At 34.9% G+C, this 18,840-nt stretch overlaps 1 protein-coding gene across 2 annotated transcripts in view; it reads left to right on the plus strand.

Moving 5' to 3' along the window:
• LOC109445177 (sodium channel protein type 2 subunit alpha) overlaps positions 1 to 18,840 on the plus strand; it is a 126,882-nt gene that overhangs the window by 64,934 nt on the left and 43,108 nt on the right. For both annotated transcript variants that reach the window (XM_074337239.1, XM_074337232.1), the window contains exons 13-16: positions 1,687 to 2,034; positions 5,712 to 5,844; positions 10,535 to 10,773; positions 17,646 to 17,819. In XM_074337239.1, coding sequence (XP_074193340.1) covers positions 1,687 to 2,034; positions 5,712 to 5,844; positions 10,535 to 10,773; positions 17,646 to 17,819 — 894 coding nt within the window. The remainder of the gene's footprint in view (positions 1 to 1,686; positions 2,035 to 5,711; positions 5,845 to 10,534; positions 10,774 to 17,645; positions 17,820 to 18,840) is intronic.

Here is an 18,840-nt window from a genome sequence, read left to right on the forward strand (position 1 = left end):
CATAACAGTATTCCTAGATGTGCTTCTTTCTGTAAATAGTGAATAGGCTCACAACATAAGATAGTGTTTAAGTTTATAAACATTTTATAAACACTTACAGACATTATTGAGACAAATTATTCTTTAGCTGAAAAGAAAATTAAAAGCATACTTACTATCAGGGAATGTAAAAAATATGTACAGGTATAAAAACATAATTTTAGGTAGTTTGAAATCCTTTGGAGAATAAAATATCAAACTGATATTACTTAAGTGATGAAATTAGTATTATTTATATTAATAATTCTAGGAATCCGACTCAAGCCATTGTTAGCAAAAAATAGAACTTTTTATATCATGTAAATAATATCTGTAACTTTAGGTGTATCTGGACCCAAGGGCTCATAACATTATTTCTCCGTATCTCAGCCCAGGTTTCCTCCAATACGGTGGCAAGATGCACTGCAGCTCCACACTACTCAAAATTTTTACCAACCCTAATTGAAAAATACACCTCATTCCTAAAAATTGTGGGGAAAAAAAGAGGTAGCTGTCAATGGGCCATGCAGTATCCCCTGCCTATCTTTAAACCATTCTTTGGCTAGAGGTATGGAATACACTCATTGGCTAGGCCTGGGTCATGTTCTTGCCTGAGGATTATTTCTCAAGAATAATCAGGGTCCTATCAAAAGAAGAAAGAGAAATAAATATTGAATAAGCAAAAACAAGTGTTCACTACAGTGAAGTTATAAAAGTTTGGGGTGGCCGGTTAGCTCAGTTGGTTAGAGCGTGGTGTTAATAACACCAAGGTTGCTGGTTCGATCCCCACAGCACTGTGAGCTGTGCCCTCCTTAAAAAAATAAAGTAAATAAATAAATAAAATAAAATAAAAATAATAGAAGTAGACAAGTAATAAACAGGAAGTGATTCATTGTACTCAATGCTGCCGTTCTTAAGAATTAAGGTAAGTGGGTGATGGCAGTGACAATGTAGCCATTTAGAAAATTGTTCAATGATTGTGACTGGATACTTAGTGAAAAACGGGTTTTTGTAAATATGTTGTTCTTCATATTTCTTGAGATAGAAGAGTGAAATATCAGGGAATGAATCATGCAATTCTTTCAGCTTGATTTAATTTATTCATGAAGACATTATAAAATATGCAAAGAGAAGGGAGAAGCTTTTCCTTGTACTATAATTAAACAGACGTACTAACAAGATTGATTTTATTTTCCTCTGTGGGAAGATCTACATCAGGGTGTGGTGACTAGTGTGCTCTTATTGGATTTATATTTGGTTTCAAAGGCCCTAAATGTAGGTGTGTATTTAATTGTTTTCCATTGGATTGTTAAATGAGATTGGCTTCTAGAGAGGGGTCTAACAAAACTTGCAGTTCCAGGTGCCAGTAATAGGACTAAAAAATGTTGAGGGGTACTTGTGACTATCGTAATGCATGGGTAAAGTAGAAGAAAATGAAAAAAAAAAAAAAAAAAAGGAAAGCAAAACTAAAGAGGGGACCCTAGTAGAAAGTGCCACACCACCAGCAGCAGTTACGAGAGGAGCCCTTGGTTCCACCTGTCCAGTGACTTCTCTGTAGGTAAGTCAACAATTCTGAAACAATGAGTCAAGTCTCATATTTTTCAGGATGCCAGCTCTTAATTCTGTTCATCTATTTTTGGTTGGTTTGTTTCCTCTCTTGTTATGCAGTCTTTATTGAGCATACGCGGCTCCCTGTTCTCTCCAAGACGCAACAGTAGGGCGAGCCTTTTCAGCTTCAGAGGTCGAGCCAAGGATATTGGCTCCGAGAATGACTTTGCTGATGACGAGCATAGCACCTTTGAAGACAACGACAGCCGAAGAGACTCTCTGTTTGTACCGCACAGGCACGGAGAGCGCCGCCACAGCAACGTCAGCCAGGCCAGCCGTGCGTCCAGGGTGCTGCCCACTCTGCCCATGAACGGAAAGATGCACAGCGCGGTGGACTGCAACGGGGTGGTCTCCCTGGTCGGGGGCCCTTCAGCCCTCACGTCTCCCACCGGGCAGCTCCTGCCAGAGGTGAGGCCAGTGCAAACGGCAGCTGTTGGGAAGGGAGCTGAGGCTGGGGCAGGACGGAGTGTTTTCGGTTTCCCTTCTAAGAATTTTGCGGGTCTTGTTCAAAGGCCGAGGTTTGGTTCAATCAAGCCGTAAACTTCTTTTGTTAGACAGATTGTGCTAGTCAGGCTTTTCTACAAATTAATTACAAGTATAGTATGGTTATCATAGAATATAATTAGAAGTATCCCATCATCTTTATTACTGCAGTACGAAACTTGCCAAAGAACACACCAACAATTTATCAAGCATAAGCTTGATTAATATGCAAGAAATGCCAGAAATGATACCAAGACTCATTTTAAGGATTTTACCATCTTTCCTTTCAAAGGAGAATTTGACACTTCCACTTGAAGTAGATACTTTTATCATATTAATTATATCGAAATGCTGCACTGCAACATTCTTTCTCTTTGCAGGTCAGAGTGCTATAACATTTTTAGCACCCACTCAAATGACCCCAGCCATTGTACAGTTGTGTGGTTTAGAAGTCTCTCAAAGTACCTGGTAAAGCCATGCTGTAATTTTTAGAGATTTCAATTTTTATATTACTGACATGAACTCTTTTTGTAAATAAAGTGACCTTAAATCAAGACTATGGAAAAGGGTTTCACCTAAATACCGGACACTTAGAAGAAAACATTATTGACATTTCTTCTGGAACACATAAATTGCTTTTTAACTTTGGTATTAAGTAAGATTTCATTTGCCAATATAAAAATATTCTAGCAATGCCATTTGGTTGTATTTTATATTATAGTTTGCTGAATCACATTAAAATCTTCTTTGTATTTTTTTTTCCTTTTACACAATTCTATTTATTATAGTTGGACAAGGTCGTCAAGCCACATTAAAATTGTATGGAGTCAGCTTTCAGTCACCTAATAGAGGAGCTTCTTACCTTGGATTATAGAAATAGCCACTGATTTTCACTTTTTTCTCATGGCCTCTCCTCACCACTTTCTCCCAGAGAAATGTCCAAGTACCCTGGAGTCAAATCATGAAAAACATGGACCTTTGTAGTGAAGGAAGAATGCAGAGGGAATGCCAACTTCTCTTTCAAAATAGTCGTAGATAACTATTTACCAGACACTGTCCAGAACACTTAACGTGTATTAATTCATTTACTCCTCACAACAACCCTTTATCATAGTCACTAATATTATCCCATTTCGCAGAGGAGGAAAATGAGGCCTGTGCATGGTGGAGCTAAGATATGATCCTAGGTAGTATGCTGGCTACTGAATCTACATTTTATCCATATTGTAATATTGCCTCCTATTGAATTTTTTTTAACTTTCTTAAATGGAAAAGAAGAGACAGCTAAGAAGACAAACACTTTCATTTTCAACCCAGTGTTTCTCAAAATACTTCCATCAGACTACTTACATCAGAATTCCCTGAGATGCTTCTTAAAAATGGAGATTCTTCATTTTCCCCTCCCTCCACCCCTGACAACCACCAGTCTACTCTCTGCTTCTATGAGTCTCATGGTCAAGACTACGAAATTTTAGTTATGCAAGATCAGTAAGTCCTGGAGATCTATGTAGCATGGTGCCTAGAGTTAACAATATTATATTGTATACTTAAAATTTACTGAAATGGTAGAGCTTATGTTAAGTATTCTTACCACAAATAACAATAACAATAATAATAAAGGAAGTGGTAGGAAACTTTGGAAGGTAATGGCAATGTTTGTGACCTTGATGGTGTTGATAGCTCAGATTGTATACTTATGCCCAAACTCACTGAGTTGTAGACACTAAAAACGTACAGCTTTTTACATGTCAATCATTCTGCAATAATGTGGTTTAAGGAAAAAAAAATAGACATTTCTGGGTCAATCAAGACTTACCCAAACCAAAACGCTAAGAACAAAATCTCCTTCCTTGACAGGCATCCCACATGGTTCTTACACATAATAAAGCATGAGCATCACTGATCTTGATAAATGTTAATTGAGCAAACAGAAACAAGTGCACGTCATTGCGTGAATACACAGAGAATGGCAGTCTGTCAGAACATATTTAGCATTTATCAGTAATTACCATAAAACTCCTGTCCTATTAGAAATGATGGACTAAATCTCCAAAGGCAAATTGGGGCCCGTTTGAAGCAAAGCCTAGAGTCGTCCCTCTATTTCCAGTTCCCTCACATCCATTCTTCCGTCATGTAGTCAGGTGCTGTGAGTCAGGGCGCTGCACTGCGTGCAGACAGAAGGCGGTGGCTCTGAGGGACTATGGAGGGGAAATGAGAATAGAAAACAAACAGTGGCCAGCAACTGATACCCTCGAAGTACACAGTGTCTTGGTCTTTACCCGTAAATTCAATCGAAGCAATTTAACCTAAAGAATTTATTCAGTAATATCATTAGAGGTTTAGGAATCTATCATTAAAATTAGACAGTTAGGATGATTGCACATATACTTCTGTATAGAGCACAAGGGACTAGATGACCTTTAAGTGGCCCAATTTTGTTCTTAAACAACTTTGCTTCTCTCTGACCAGGCAGAATATTTTAAATTGAGAGACAACCTTTTGATTTAAAAGAGCTTTAGTTTCAGAGAGGGGTTATTTCTTTTCTCATTAATTTTACTTCTCTTTTACCATAAAATTAATTGTAAAGTGACCTATATGGATGTTTATCACCATTAAGCACAATCATATCAATTGAGTGGAAACTTTGCTTTTGAATATATATGCATTAGACATGTGCAGGTTAGTAAGAATAATGTTACTCATATCACAATAAGGTCAGTAGAGGAACAGGACTCATATTGCTATTTTAGAAATAGGGAAAAGCCTCCGAGAACTGTAAGTGGCTTCTTATTTATTATTGGCACTCAGACCTGTTTGAAATACTTGAATTTTGCCTTTGTTTTCCTGTGATAATTAACTTCATTGTTTGCTCTCCTAAAGAAGGAATAAATTTCTGTCTCATGTTGAAATTCTGGTGAGCTTATTTTAGAATAGCAAATATCAAATCATCATATTGTTAAAAATCAAAGACCCCCAAATTGGTGTTATCACCTTAAATTAGATGTCATTACCAAGGATTGGTTGTTTTGTAGATGGAGCTGTTTTCTACATGTAAGACAAAATTATAGATTAGTTCTAATATTTAACTGTATTAAGGATGTTGGGAAATGTCACCTGTGTATAAAGAACGAAAGCATTTTATAGGGAATTCACATTTTAAGGGAGCTATTAGTAATGCATATTAGGGAAACCTTAAAAATTGTTTTTGTACATTACACGGAATATATGTCTATAAAGATCTAACAACTCAACTTGCGAGTAAATGAAGGAACAGTATGTTTCAGTCAAAACCCAACTGGGATTGGTTGAAATGATGGAAGGTTAACTACCCCATACTAGGTTGGTCCCTAGAGCCCAAAGCTCCAAGATGGAGGAATTAGAAAAGTCCATCTTGATTGAAAACCCTGGCATTCCTGAAAGCTGAAAATCTGTTTGGCTTTCAAACACTTCCCATAACTAATGATTCCAGCAATGTCTTAATGAGCTGTTCACATCTGAGAAAGCATGGTGAACATTTAGTTAAGTAGCACCTATTATAGGAACACTTGAGGTTTTGCTGCCCTTAAAAATAATGGTTATTTCATTTGAGATTTTATTTTTAGGGAACAACTACTGAAACAGAAATAAGAAAGAGACGGTCGAGTTCTTATCATGTTTCCATGGATTTGTTGGAAGATCCTACAGCGAGGCAAAGAACAATGAGTATAGCTAGTATTTTGACCAACACCATGGAAGGTACGTCAAACGTCTTAAAGCATAGCTACTGCTTGGTGGTGCTTTGGTAGTGATGGAAAAAGACAATTCCATAAATTCCAAGAAAATTCTTTCTGACTTGATATCACATCATCATGTCTTTTACTAAATAAAAGTAAAATCCATGTACAACACGTGGATTCTACCATCTCTATAGATTTTTACATTTAGCCTCCAGGAAGCTACTGCAAATTCAAGATATACTTGGAATACTATTTTCATAAATTAAATTCTAAACTGTTGAAGCTTGTGTGTGCATGACATTGAAAGAACTGTAATGAGGGATGCTTGTTTTTATAATGATGCTAACCCATTTGAATTGAATATACTGCTTGAGACATACGTTGTAAAATCATTTTATTTAACCAGAAATGCAAATGAGAAATATAAATTAGGATTTGATATTAACATTTTTGAAGCAGAATTTTCAAAATTTTATAGGACTACTTTTGCGTCTTTCTGACCAGAGTATTACAATACATCAGCTTTCTCTTAGTTGCAGGTTATGTCTGAGTAGTTAACATATTGTTTAGAGGTCTGGATCTTATAATGCCAAAATAACGACTTTGGGGACAACTTGGTCTGTGATCAATTCTTGGCTCTGCCATGTGTTAAATGTGTTAGTTTATGACTCTGAACTTCAGTTTCTTCAATAAAATGTGGATAATGGTGTTTAGCCATAAGGTTATTATAAGGATTAAATGAGGCATCATATATAAAGCAGCATGTACCTGGCATATGGAAGGAAGTCAATAAATATTATCATTATTAGTTTCATTTTTGTTGTTTTTGTTAATTTACATGTTTGTGCCTTTCTATACTGTAAGTGCATTCGAACATCAACTATCAACTTCAAATACTTGGAAAATACTTTCATATAAAATATACTCTGTCCTCCTCCCTTACCCTCCTTTCTCCTTTTCTCTTTTATAACCTCTCCCTTTCCACTCCCTCCCAGGTATTTGTGTGTACAGATATGTGAAAAGAAAAAGAAAGATGTAGAATGTGTGTGTGTGTGTGAGAGAGAGAGAGAGAGAGAGAGAGAGAGAGAGAGAGAGAGAGAGGAGAGAGAGAGGAGAGAGAGAACATGTGCACATGACTTTCTTATGTTTAGTTCTAGTTTCTGTTAATATTGGATAGATTCTTGGAATAATTGTTTTCCGACCGTTATGGAAAAATCCCATGATACAAACACTTGTACCCAAATCCTGAAAGTCACAGTCAGAAAAAAATCACAGTATAGATGACCGTATATATCACAGCCATGTCAGTATTACAAGACCCAAGTTTATATGTCCTAATGCAGATCAGAAATCTTTTCACTGATTTCTATGGAATATTAAACTCAGTACGTTCTTCCCCAACCTCGCCTGCATTAGCTTGCACTCCCTCTTTCCCCCCAGCTGCCAGTAGCTTGCTCCTCCCTGTCCCTCCAGGTAAATCTTTTGAAGATTCTCTGGTCTTCTGCTCCTTGCCATAGCAAAACCACTGAGAGGAAGCTGCCAGTGGTTCTGCTACCGATGTCAGCAGCATGTCTGCTCCCTAAAGCAAGAAGTAGAGAAGGAGACAGGGTAAGTCTAAATCAACAGTCCTACTTTGTGCTTCTGATAGCATTAAGTTTAAGCTAACATGAGAAATTAATTAATAAACATCAACCCACCACAAGATTGAACTTGTCCACTAATTAAGATATGGAGTTCAAAATGAGTGCACCCACATCACCCTCCACGGGAATGTGTCTCATGGAGTTGCTTAGGAGGAAAATGATGTCCTAGAAATAAGCATAACTGAAGAAGCAAGAAGACTGAGTGTTTGGTTTTCATATTTGCAGAGCTCTTGACTTTATATATTTGTGAGACAATGGCTAAGTTTTTATTCTATTTCTCGTTGGTTGTATAGAATGAAAAGCTTGTTTTTCTTTATTCAATTATATCTAAACACTTTGAATGTGGCTTTGATCAAGGTCGGTTGTTAGCAATACTTAGCATACACGTGCATACTAGAGCTGTCTTTCAAATGTTATAGACCATTTTTTTTTCCTAATAATGGTACAAATGTTTCTAAAGTTGATATAATCTGTTTATTTGGGGATCTTTTCTTCTAATTCTAATGATTTAGTTCACCTTCCCTTTTTATGAACCAGGCTGTTGATCCCGCTGGCAACTTCTCTTTTCCTTCTTTTGAACTACAGCCAAGTCTCCATGGCCAGAGTAATGAATAGCTTCCTACTTAATGAAACTGTAGGAGATGAGCTAAAATGAATTGTTTGCTTTTCAAGTTTTTTAAGTGCAACAAGCATCTAGAAATGTTTCCTGGTCACACACTTGGGAAAGTTGGTGGGAAGGCGACTTACAAGCATCTGAGGAATTGAAAAGAGCCAGCAAAGTCTAAACTGGTCTTGAAATGATTCTCAGTGTAGATAACCCACAGCAGAATAATGGAGAGGTGGCTGTAGTTCTCTCTTGAGTGCTTTGGTTTGTTTCAAAATGTAAGATTATCTTTTTTTTTTTTGCATGAATAATTGAATGATTTTATTTTAAAACTTAAACAGCTTTGCTCCATTGTTTCCTGCTGTCAAGATGAACAACACTGGCTGAATTTCCTCTTTTGAACTTTTATCTTTTTTATTTCTACACAATTCCTGTTTGCTTATATTTATCTATTAAATGACAGGTACCATTTTAAAAAATATTCATGCACAGAGTTTTTTTTCATTTCTCTTTTGTTATTTAGTGTAAATAAGAATATCTTTTATATCTTACTGTGTTGCCCCAAAAATAAGACATAGCTGGACAATCAGCTCTAATGCGTCTTTTGGAACAAAAATTAATATAAAACCCGGTATTATATTATATTATATTATATTATATTATATTATATTATATTATATTATATTATATTATATTATATTATAGATCCTGTCTTATATTATATTATATAAGACCGGGTCTTATATTGTATTATATTATATTATACCCAGTCTTATATAAGACCTGGTATTATATTATATTATGTTATATTATATAAGACCCAGTCTTATATTATAATAAAATAAGACCGGGTCTTATATTAATTTTTGCTCCAGAAGACTCATTAGAGCTGATTGTCCGGCTAGGTCTTATTTTTGGGGAAACTCGGTAAGTATAGACATAAGGTTATTTGGAGTCTTAAAGCATCTACAAGATAACTAGCCATAAAAATTATATTTATATTTTTCCTCTGATATACAACACAACTATTCTTTATTGTTTACAAAATTACATATTAAAAGAAATGGAAATAAACTGTGTACTAGAAGAATTTTAATATTTCAAGAAACAATTGAAGAATCTGCCTCTAATGGAATTCTGTTAAAAATAATCAGGAAATTGATTTACTTAGGGAAGTGGTAAACTTTATAGCATTAGTTAGTAGTAAATGTTTATCAGCAGAACAAAAAAATCATGGTCGTGTTTGTGCATTCCATATTTAGTTCCTAGTAAACTGCACGAGTTTGAGAGGGATATTCTTATTGCCACAGTAGTAATATTAAAGTGACTGACCAGACTCAATTATACCATAAATGAAAAAAAGAACCTTTCCCTTTTATTTAGTGCTAAGAAGTGGAGGTCTCATTTAACAGAGCAGGTAGGAGAGTGTGCAACAAGGATATTGGCAGAAAACAACAAGTTTTTCATCCTTTCCCAATCCAGAGTTGATTAAGAGATTATCTCACCAAAGGAAGAGAGTAGATAATTTACCCCATCCTGAAACCCCAAAATTATTTTCCAATATTTACCAAGTTGCAGTATTTTGAGTATCACCTTAAAGACCTGTGCATTTCTGTTTTTTATTTAGTCAATTTTTCCTATTATTTAGTCAAAATTCTTGAAATCATTATAGTTTTTCTTAAATAATGTTTTTAATATGAAATTTTATATCATAGGGTTTAGTATGATAATTACATTTTAATACATAAATGCATACCATGAAAATTTATGAATTCTACATATGTTCCACCTAAAATCCTCTTGCATTTGCCAGTAGTACATAAGTGCCATTTAGTGAGACATGGGTTTCTGCTAACAGTGAGGATCCTGGTTTCTTAAGGTAGATATTTCCTCTTCTTTTGTGCCATCTAGTTAAAGTAAGTAATTGTTGAGTTTAATATGCAAACCTATGTTTAATGAGGCTTAACTAGAAATGTTTTGACTAAGACTGGTGACAATGACAAAACTATTTTATTAAAAGACCCCCAAATATATGTAATTCAAGAAATTGAGGTTCAGCATAACTAATAAAGGTTTTTAGGACATCTCCTGAGAGAAGCTCTTTAATAATATATATGTTTCTTGCTCTATCTGGAACATGGATGAGTTTTCTGTATTCTTAACATATGTCCTACCCATTAGTTTCTGATATCTTTGAAAGTAATTGTCAGAAAGTATAACAATGCAGATAGAATCTTGGAAACTATGTTTAGCCAAGTTGAATTTGGAAAGTTTACTAGCCTTTCTGTGCCCATGATTTCTATGACAGCTAACCCATTATAAGTGTTTTCCTGCTCCACCATCAGATTAACTGATAAGGCCTTTTAATAACTTTTTTTTTTTTTTATCACTTGCAATTTAAACCAAAGACTGCTTATTGGAAGTAAACAGTTTTCATGAGTATTCTAACTCTTTTCTTCCAGAACTTGAAGAATCCAGGCAGAAATGCCCACCCTGCTGGTATAAATTTGCTAACCTGTGTTTAATTTGGGACTGCTGTAAACCATGGTTAAAGGTGAAACATCTTGTCAACTTGGTCGTGATGGACCCATTTGTTGACCTGGCCATCACCATCTGCATTGTTTTAAATACACTCTTCATGGCCATGGAACATTATCCCATGACGGAGCAGTTCAGCAGTGTGTTATCAGTCGGGAACCTGGTAAGGTTCACTGAGGGTTCCTCTTTCCATTGAAAGACTTCATGATTGCCTTAATGAATTTCCCATATGACTGTCATATTAAATATGAATTAAGTGACCATGTATATCTGGACAGCAAAAGTTTAGAATTCCTTTTTTAATGACAAAAATGTATTCCTACAGTTAAGCCATGGAAAGATTCAAAGATTTTATGTACAATTTGAGTTAGAATTAATTTAAATTGTCCATTCATTAGAAAGATGATTATGAATTATGGAAGACATTAGTTTAAGAGAACAAAATCCTGACCTATTTCTCATGTATTTAGAATAGATTTTTTAGAACATGTATACGTTTGACAAACAAATTATGAAACATGCCAAGTGAGATAATTTTTGAAATACAATTTATAAATACCTGAAGATGGATTCTTTGGGAAGGAAACATCATATAGTGGTTATTATTTCTGTTTAAATTTCTCCTGTAAATTTAGGAATTTATAAATGATGATTTTGGCATGCGTTTTCATTTAAAAATTTGTATTAACATTCACTGGATACATGGTAGAGTGATAGAAATTAAAGTAAAGCGGTCTTACACAAACAACGTCAATAATTTCACACAACAAAATTATATTGCTACCTATATAAGAGGCTTATTAAGTTCTCATGTACCTCCCAACTTGATATATGAACATACAAACAGGTTGTATAGAAGTAGTAAGTAATATATGCTAAAGTATAATACGTAATATTTTTAGGCTCTGAAGTAGCCACTATTTTTAAATTATGTTCCAGATAGGTCTTGATTGATACAATGATAAAGTTAATATATACTGACCACTTATTTTGTACTAGACACAGTACTAAATGGTTTACCTGAAATCCCTTTTCTGGGTTCCCACAAAGTTAGTCCTAAGATAAATACTATGATTGTCTGCATTCTACAACTGGGGAAACTACGAATGAGAAATTGGCAGAACAGTGGAAGGTCAGAACACTGTATCAGAGACTATAAAAGCTATTTGAGAGACTACTGTAAACTATGGTAAAAAATCACAGAACTTTAGAGTAGAAAAGGATAGTAACATTACCTAGTGTAAATTTTCACCCATAAGGAATATCTTCAACATTATCTCTTAAATGTGAGCAAGGGAAGTTTTATGGAGGTGGGTATTAGGAAACAACTCAAATGGGCTTAAGCATAAATAGAGTTCATTACGTCAAGTAACTGAAATCCTTTCGGATACAGCTCCGGGTTTTAACCTTACTAAATTCAGGTTATCAGTCAATGTCACTAGAAGTCAGCTTCTTGCCCTATGTCTTCTCAATATGTTTCCTTCATCTCTGGCTGGGTATTCTATTGATGGCAATGCTCTACCAACTTTCATCCTAACAACAGAGTGCCCTGAATGAAATAATTGTACTACCTAACTCACAGCTTTAACAGAGAACGAAGAATTAAATATCATTGTCCTGTTTGGACAATGAGCATTTCTAAGCCACTCAGTTACTCTGGCTCTAAGGTTAGCATGCCTTATTTGTCAAAACAAGAACCCTGTCTGATCACTGGAGACAGAGTACATGAGTAAAACTATGAAGAAAAAAATTATATCTGCTATTACCAGAAGAAGAGAGAGTGGTTGGTGGAAAGATACAAACAACAAATGGACAATTCAAAGAGGGATTGATCTTATGTGTTAAGGAAGGTAAGATTTGTATTTGAGGTAAATCATAGAGTAGAAAAATATATATGAACAGGATACACATTCCTCTCAAGTGCGTATGGAATATTCCCCAGTATAAGCTTTATGTTAGGTCATAAAACAAGCCTCAATAAACTTAAAAAGATTGAAATCATATAAAGTACTATTTCTGACAAAAATAGAATGAAATTAGAAATCCATAACATAAATAAATTTGGAAAATTTACAAATATGTGAAAATTAAAAGAACATACTCCTAAATACTCAATGAGTTAAAGAAGAAATCACAAGAGAAGTTAGAAAATACTTTTGAGATGAATGAAAATGAAACACACCAAATAGAAATATATGGTATAGGGCTAAAACAATGCTTAGAGGGAAACTTATACGGTAAATGCTTATAGTAAAAAAAAGAAGAAATATCTCAAACCCATAGTCTGTCATTCCCTCCTTAATAAACTAGAAAAAGAAGAGCAAACTAAACCCTAAGCTAGTAGAAGAAAGGAAATAAAGAATAGAGTGAAAATGAATGAAATAGAGAATAAGAAAATAATAGAGAAAATCAACAAACTCAAAAGTTGATTCTTGAAAAGATCAGTGGAAATGACAAATCTTTAGCTAGACTTAAAAAACAAAGACTCAAATTAATAAAATGAGGAATGAAGAATGAAGAGTGGACATCACTATAGACCTTACAGAAATTACTCCTTATCCAGTATATTCATAAGAAATACTATAAACAATGGTATGCCAACACATTAGATAACGTAGGTGAAATGGAAAAATTACTAGAAAGTAACAAACTAAACAAACTACTGAAACTGACTCAAGAAGCAACTGAAAATCTGAAAAAAAATCTATAAGTAAAAATTGAATTAGTGGGCCGGCCTGGGGGCTCAGGCGGTTAGAGCTCCATGCTCCTAACTCCGAAGGCTGCTGGTTCGATTCCCACATGGGCCAGTGGGCTCTCAACCACAAGGTTGCCAGTTCAATTCCTCGAGTCCTGCAAGGGATGGTGGGCAGCGCCCCCTGCAACTAAGATTGAACACAGCACCTTTAGCTGAGCTGCTGCTGAGCTCCCAGATGACTCAGTTGGTTGGAGCACGTCCTCTCAACCACAGGGTTGCCGGTTCAACTCCCGCAAGGGATAGTGGGCTGCGCCCCTGCAACTAGCAACGGCAACTGGACCTGGAGCTGAGCTGTGCCCTCCATAACTAAGACTGAAAGGACAATAACTTGAAGCTGAACAGCACCCTCCACAACTAACATTGAAAGGACAACAACTTGACTTGGAAAAAAGTCCTGGAAGTACTGTTCCCCAATAAAATCCTGGAAAAAAAAAATTTTTTTGAATTAGTAATCAATAAATGTTTCCACAAAGGAAAGCCTAGGTGAAGAATAGTTTCCCTTGTTGATGCTACCAAATGTTTAAGTAATTGACACCGATCCTTCAGAAACTATTCCAAAAAAAAAAAAAAAACAGAACATAAGAGAAAACTTCCCTGCAGAGTTTGGAATTTGAAGCTAACCAAGATAGAGAAATTGGATAAACACTTTGGGCTTCCCTTTGAAACCATATGCACTATACTTTAGGAGTGAAAACTATGTCAGAGAACTAGAAGTTCCAGCTAGAACAAAGAGCAAACCAAAGTAGCCTTGTCCTGTCTGATTAAGTATGAAACCAAGCTACTATAAGTTCCAGGTGGCCAACGTATAATTTAACTGTTTGCTAGGACAAAAATTAATATTCTTCAGAGGAAAATAATTGAATCAAAATTCTCTACATCACCCACATCACATGAAAAATTATGTGATATGTGAAGAGGTAGGAAAATGTGACTTGTAATTGAGAAAAAAAGCATTCAATATAAGTATATTCCGAAATGACTGAATTGCTAGAATTAATATAAAAGGACTTCGGAAGAACTATTATAAATGTTTAACAATTTGAAAGAAAATATGGTCATAAATAATAACCAGATAGAGAATATGAGCAGGAAATAAATGAAAACTATGAAAAAATTTATCTAGGTATTTTAGAATTGAAATGTACAGATTCTAAAATGAAAAAAAATCAGTGGATGGGTTTATAAAAAAATTGAATATGTCAGAAGAAAGGGTTGTTAAACTTGAAGCAAATCAATAGAAATTATCCAATTTGAACAGCAGAAAAAAACTGTCAGGGAGAAGCGAGCTGGGAGATAAAAATGTCCCCCAATGTGAACTTTATGCTTTCAGCACTGCAGCAAGCTATCACATAATGCACAAAAATGTGTTTTGGGTCAATTTTTTTTTAAAGTAACTAAAAACAATTTTTTTTCTTGAGTATGGTTTTGTTTTAAAAATGTTTGGAAATAAACCACTTGAGGATTATAAAACGAAACCAAACAAAACTGAAAGGAAAAATGAACTGAGTCTCACTAATCTGCAGAATAATATCAAGTGGGTAATATTTGTATAAGGCAGACCCAGAAGGAGGAAAGAAAATGGAAAAAAAAAGAAAACATTTGAAGAAGCATTGGCCAAAAGTTTCTCAAAATTGGTGAAAAATATTAACATAGACACTTTAATATTAAATTATAGAACTTGAATGAACATCAGCAAGAATAAATATAAACTACACTACATTGGCCACATCTTGGTCAAGCAACTGAAAACAAAAGAAACTTTGGAACCGCCAGAAGAAAAATACTTAAAAAGTCACATGCCACATAATGATGTTTTAGTTAATTACGGACCTATAAGGAAGTGCCATAAGTTATGGAGCCCAAACATTCCTATCGCTTAGTGATATCATAGCCATCATAAGGTTGAAGCACATTGTATTACACAAATGCTTACCATTGTGTTACACTTACTTACACTATTCAGTACGATAATATGTTGTACAGGTTTGTAGCCTAGGAACTATAGGGGAATTGAATCTGTTACCCCCAAATATATTTCTTTGGCATAAGGATTATTTTCGTCTGGCTATTTTAAGAAACAGCAGGCATGGGCTCTGTAAACCAAGTAGAAGTCTCCTTAGTAAAGGGCATTTACATTTGTAAGGGTGTCTCCCTTGCTGTATATTAGGAAGAGGGGGATGACTTTATCTCCAGAAATTTTTATCAATGCAGAAGACAAAGACTTAAATTTGTATGACAAACTTACTCTCTGCTTTCCTGGTAACCTCCCATAATTGACTGCCCCCACCCCCAAATCTTTTGTCTCTAGCTGGAGATGGTATTTAAGGTAGTGATTTCAGCCATTGCTTAGTTTTCCTGAGTCTCTCCCATGTATACATTATTGAACTTTTGTGTCTTTTTCTCCTTGTAATCTGTCTTTTTATTACAGGGATGTCTAGTCGAACCCAGAAGGGTAAAGGAAAAATTATATTTCCTCCCCTAGAAAGCAGTAGGTTATACCACACAGCCTGGGTGTGTAGTAGGCTGTACCACTAGGTCTGTGTAAGTGCACTCTAGCCGGATCGCACCACAGTGAAATTGCCTAAGGATGCATTTCTCAGAATGTACCCCGTTGTTAAGCGGCACATAACTGTAATATATAATGGACTAACATCTAATCAGAAACAATTCAGACCACAAAAAGTGGCCTAATGAAAGAAAGAAAAAAGAGGAAAAAATTAACCCATTATTCTACAGTGAAAATATCCATCAAAAGTTAATGTGAAATAAAGAATTTTAATATTAAAAAAAAAAAAAAAACTGAGTAAACTTTGTTGCATCCGAATTATGCTAGGAGAAATGCTAAAGAAAGTTCTCCAGGCTGAAGGGGAATATTTTATCAGATGGAAATTTGAATCTGAAAATGATGGTCACTAGAAATGAATAAATGTGGGTAAATAGAAAAGACTTTTTTTCTTATCTTAATTTATTTAAAAGATTGCTGTTTAAAGCAAGTGTTTACAGCATATATAAATGTAAATATATATGAAACGATTCAGCACACTTGACTGGGGTGGCAAAGATTTCTTGGAAAAGGACCAACAATGCTATACATTATCTAAATATCCATAGAATATTCAAATAATGGAATTCTACTCAACAATAAAAGGAGAATAAACTGGTAATACACGCATGGATGAATTTCAACTTGAAGTACTCAAGCGATATTTGGAAAAGTCAGTGAGACTCTTGGGTTTTTGGGTTGGCCACCGAGGTATAGAGTGATTCCATGTCTATGTACTGAATTAGCGAGTATCACAAAAGAAACAAGGTTGTGCAGAGAAAGTGGTAAGGTTAATTTTGGAGCTGTTGAATTTGAGGTACCTGTGAGATAGTCATCCAATGGAGGTGTGAATAGCTAGGTGACTGTGTAGTTCTAGAACTTGGGAGGTATGCTTTAGTCAAAAAAGAGATCTCAAAATGAAACTGATTGTGAAAGGAAAATGAGAGCAACAAGGACAGAGAGACCTCTGAAGAAATCTGATTTTGAATAATTTGTCAAAGGAAGAAATGCAACTAAGAAGTATCCAGGGAGGTGTGAATCACTGATGCCAGGAACAGAAAATATTTTAAGGAACAGAAAACCATGTGAAAACTCCTAAAAAGGCAATCAAGATCACTACTAAAAATTACAATTGAATTTAGCAAGTGAGATGTTGGATATGCTGTGAAATTCCTTTAAGCAGTTTATGTGGACTGGTAGGTTGTGGAGTAAAGAAAGAAAATGGATTATCAAAAATGCTGTTTTCCATGCCTAGGAAAATAAACACTTATTTTTTATTTTTTATTTTTTTGCATTCTTAGCATCTATAGGGCTAGTGGTGACCATGTTTATGGCAGCCTATATGAAGCCTTCTTAGCACCAGCCTTAGCTGTAGGGTCATGGGCGGTGGGCAGGGGTGCGGGGGGGCAACTATGAGACAGTACTTTGTGTGTTTTTGGAAAGCTAGAAAGATCAGAGGCAGAGACAAGCAGTTGGCCACAGTGAGTTAGCTGAGTCTTTCATATAAGAATATAAAACTAAGAATAGTACCTTTATTTTCTTACTTCATGTAACTTTTCATCACTTGATAAATCTTAAGTATAGTAAGCAAATATTAATTTGAATACAAACAATTTGAGGGTATAATTAGCCTGACCTAAACCAATTTTTAAAATTCAGATTTGTTGAGAGTGAATAAATTGCTCGATAATTATGTTTTCAAGAGTATTCACTTATATAATAAACATTTCTCATTTAGGTCTTCACTGGGATCTTCACGGCAGAAATGTTTCTCAAGATAATTGCAATGGATCCCTATTATTACTTTCAAGAAGGCTGGAATATTTTTGATGGTTTAATCGTGAGCCTTAGTTTAATGGAACTTGGTCTGGCAAATGTGGAAGGATTGTCAGTTCTTCGATCATTTCGGCTGGTAAATTAATACTGAATATCCATAACATTTTTATAATCAGTTTAGTTAGTTTTCACTCTTATCTAGCAAATGATTACAAGATTTCACATGGTTACAATATTATTTGAATACATTTTTAAAACAAACCAGACTGCCCCACAAATGGACGGTAATTTCTTTGCATTATAGCTTTAATAGGTAGATAATTATATTGAAAAGAACAGCCAGCAGTTCTCTCCTTAGTAACTGAATGACGGTTTTCATGGGGAGGGAGAAAAAGAGAGTCATAGATAAACCCAAATCACAATTGAACAACACAGTATTCATCTCTCAGTTATGTGGGCTTTGTTTAATCACCGTGTTTCCCCAAAAATAAGATCTAGCTGGACAATCACCTCTAATGCATCTTTTGAGCAAAAATTAATATAAGACATGGTATTATATTATATTATATTATATTATATTATATTATATTATATTATATTATATTATATTATATTATATAAAACTTGGTTTTATATCATGGTAAAATAAGACCTGGTCTTATAATAATTTTTGTTCCAAATGACGCATTAGAACTGATTGTCCAGCTAGGTCTTATTTCCGGGGAAACATGGTATGCATTTCGGCTTTGTGGAACGTAGGATAGGCTCACCTTTTTATCAGGAGCTCAGGAAGGATAGAGTTGCCCACTTTGCCCGGATGGAAGCCAAGACTCAGGACCGCGTGTAAAAGGGAGGACAGAGCTCCCCATACATCTGCTCCTTCAGCCAGATCAGGAAATCTCCAAATTCACTCTCTCAGAAGAGTTACCTGTATTATGTTTGGTTAATTTTAAAGAAAGGGGCTTCATTTGATATTAATATTTTATAAGTATATGAATCTTTTACAACGGAAACAAAATATCATTTGATACATTTCCATTTAAAAAGTTTGGTATGCTTTATTGGGTTGTGAATTTGTGTTAGCTCTAACTTTCTGTGATTTATTTTCAAATAACAGGTTGCTATTACAAAATTACTAAAGTAACACTTTAATGGTG

Source organism: Rhinolophus sinicus, linkage group LG01 (genome assembly GCF_036562045.2).
Source record: "Rhinolophus sinicus isolate RSC01 linkage group LG01, ASM3656204v1, whole genome shotgun sequence".
NCBI classification, from domain to species: Eukaryota; Metazoa; Chordata; class Mammalia; order Chiroptera; family Rhinolophidae; genus Rhinolophus; species Rhinolophus sinicus.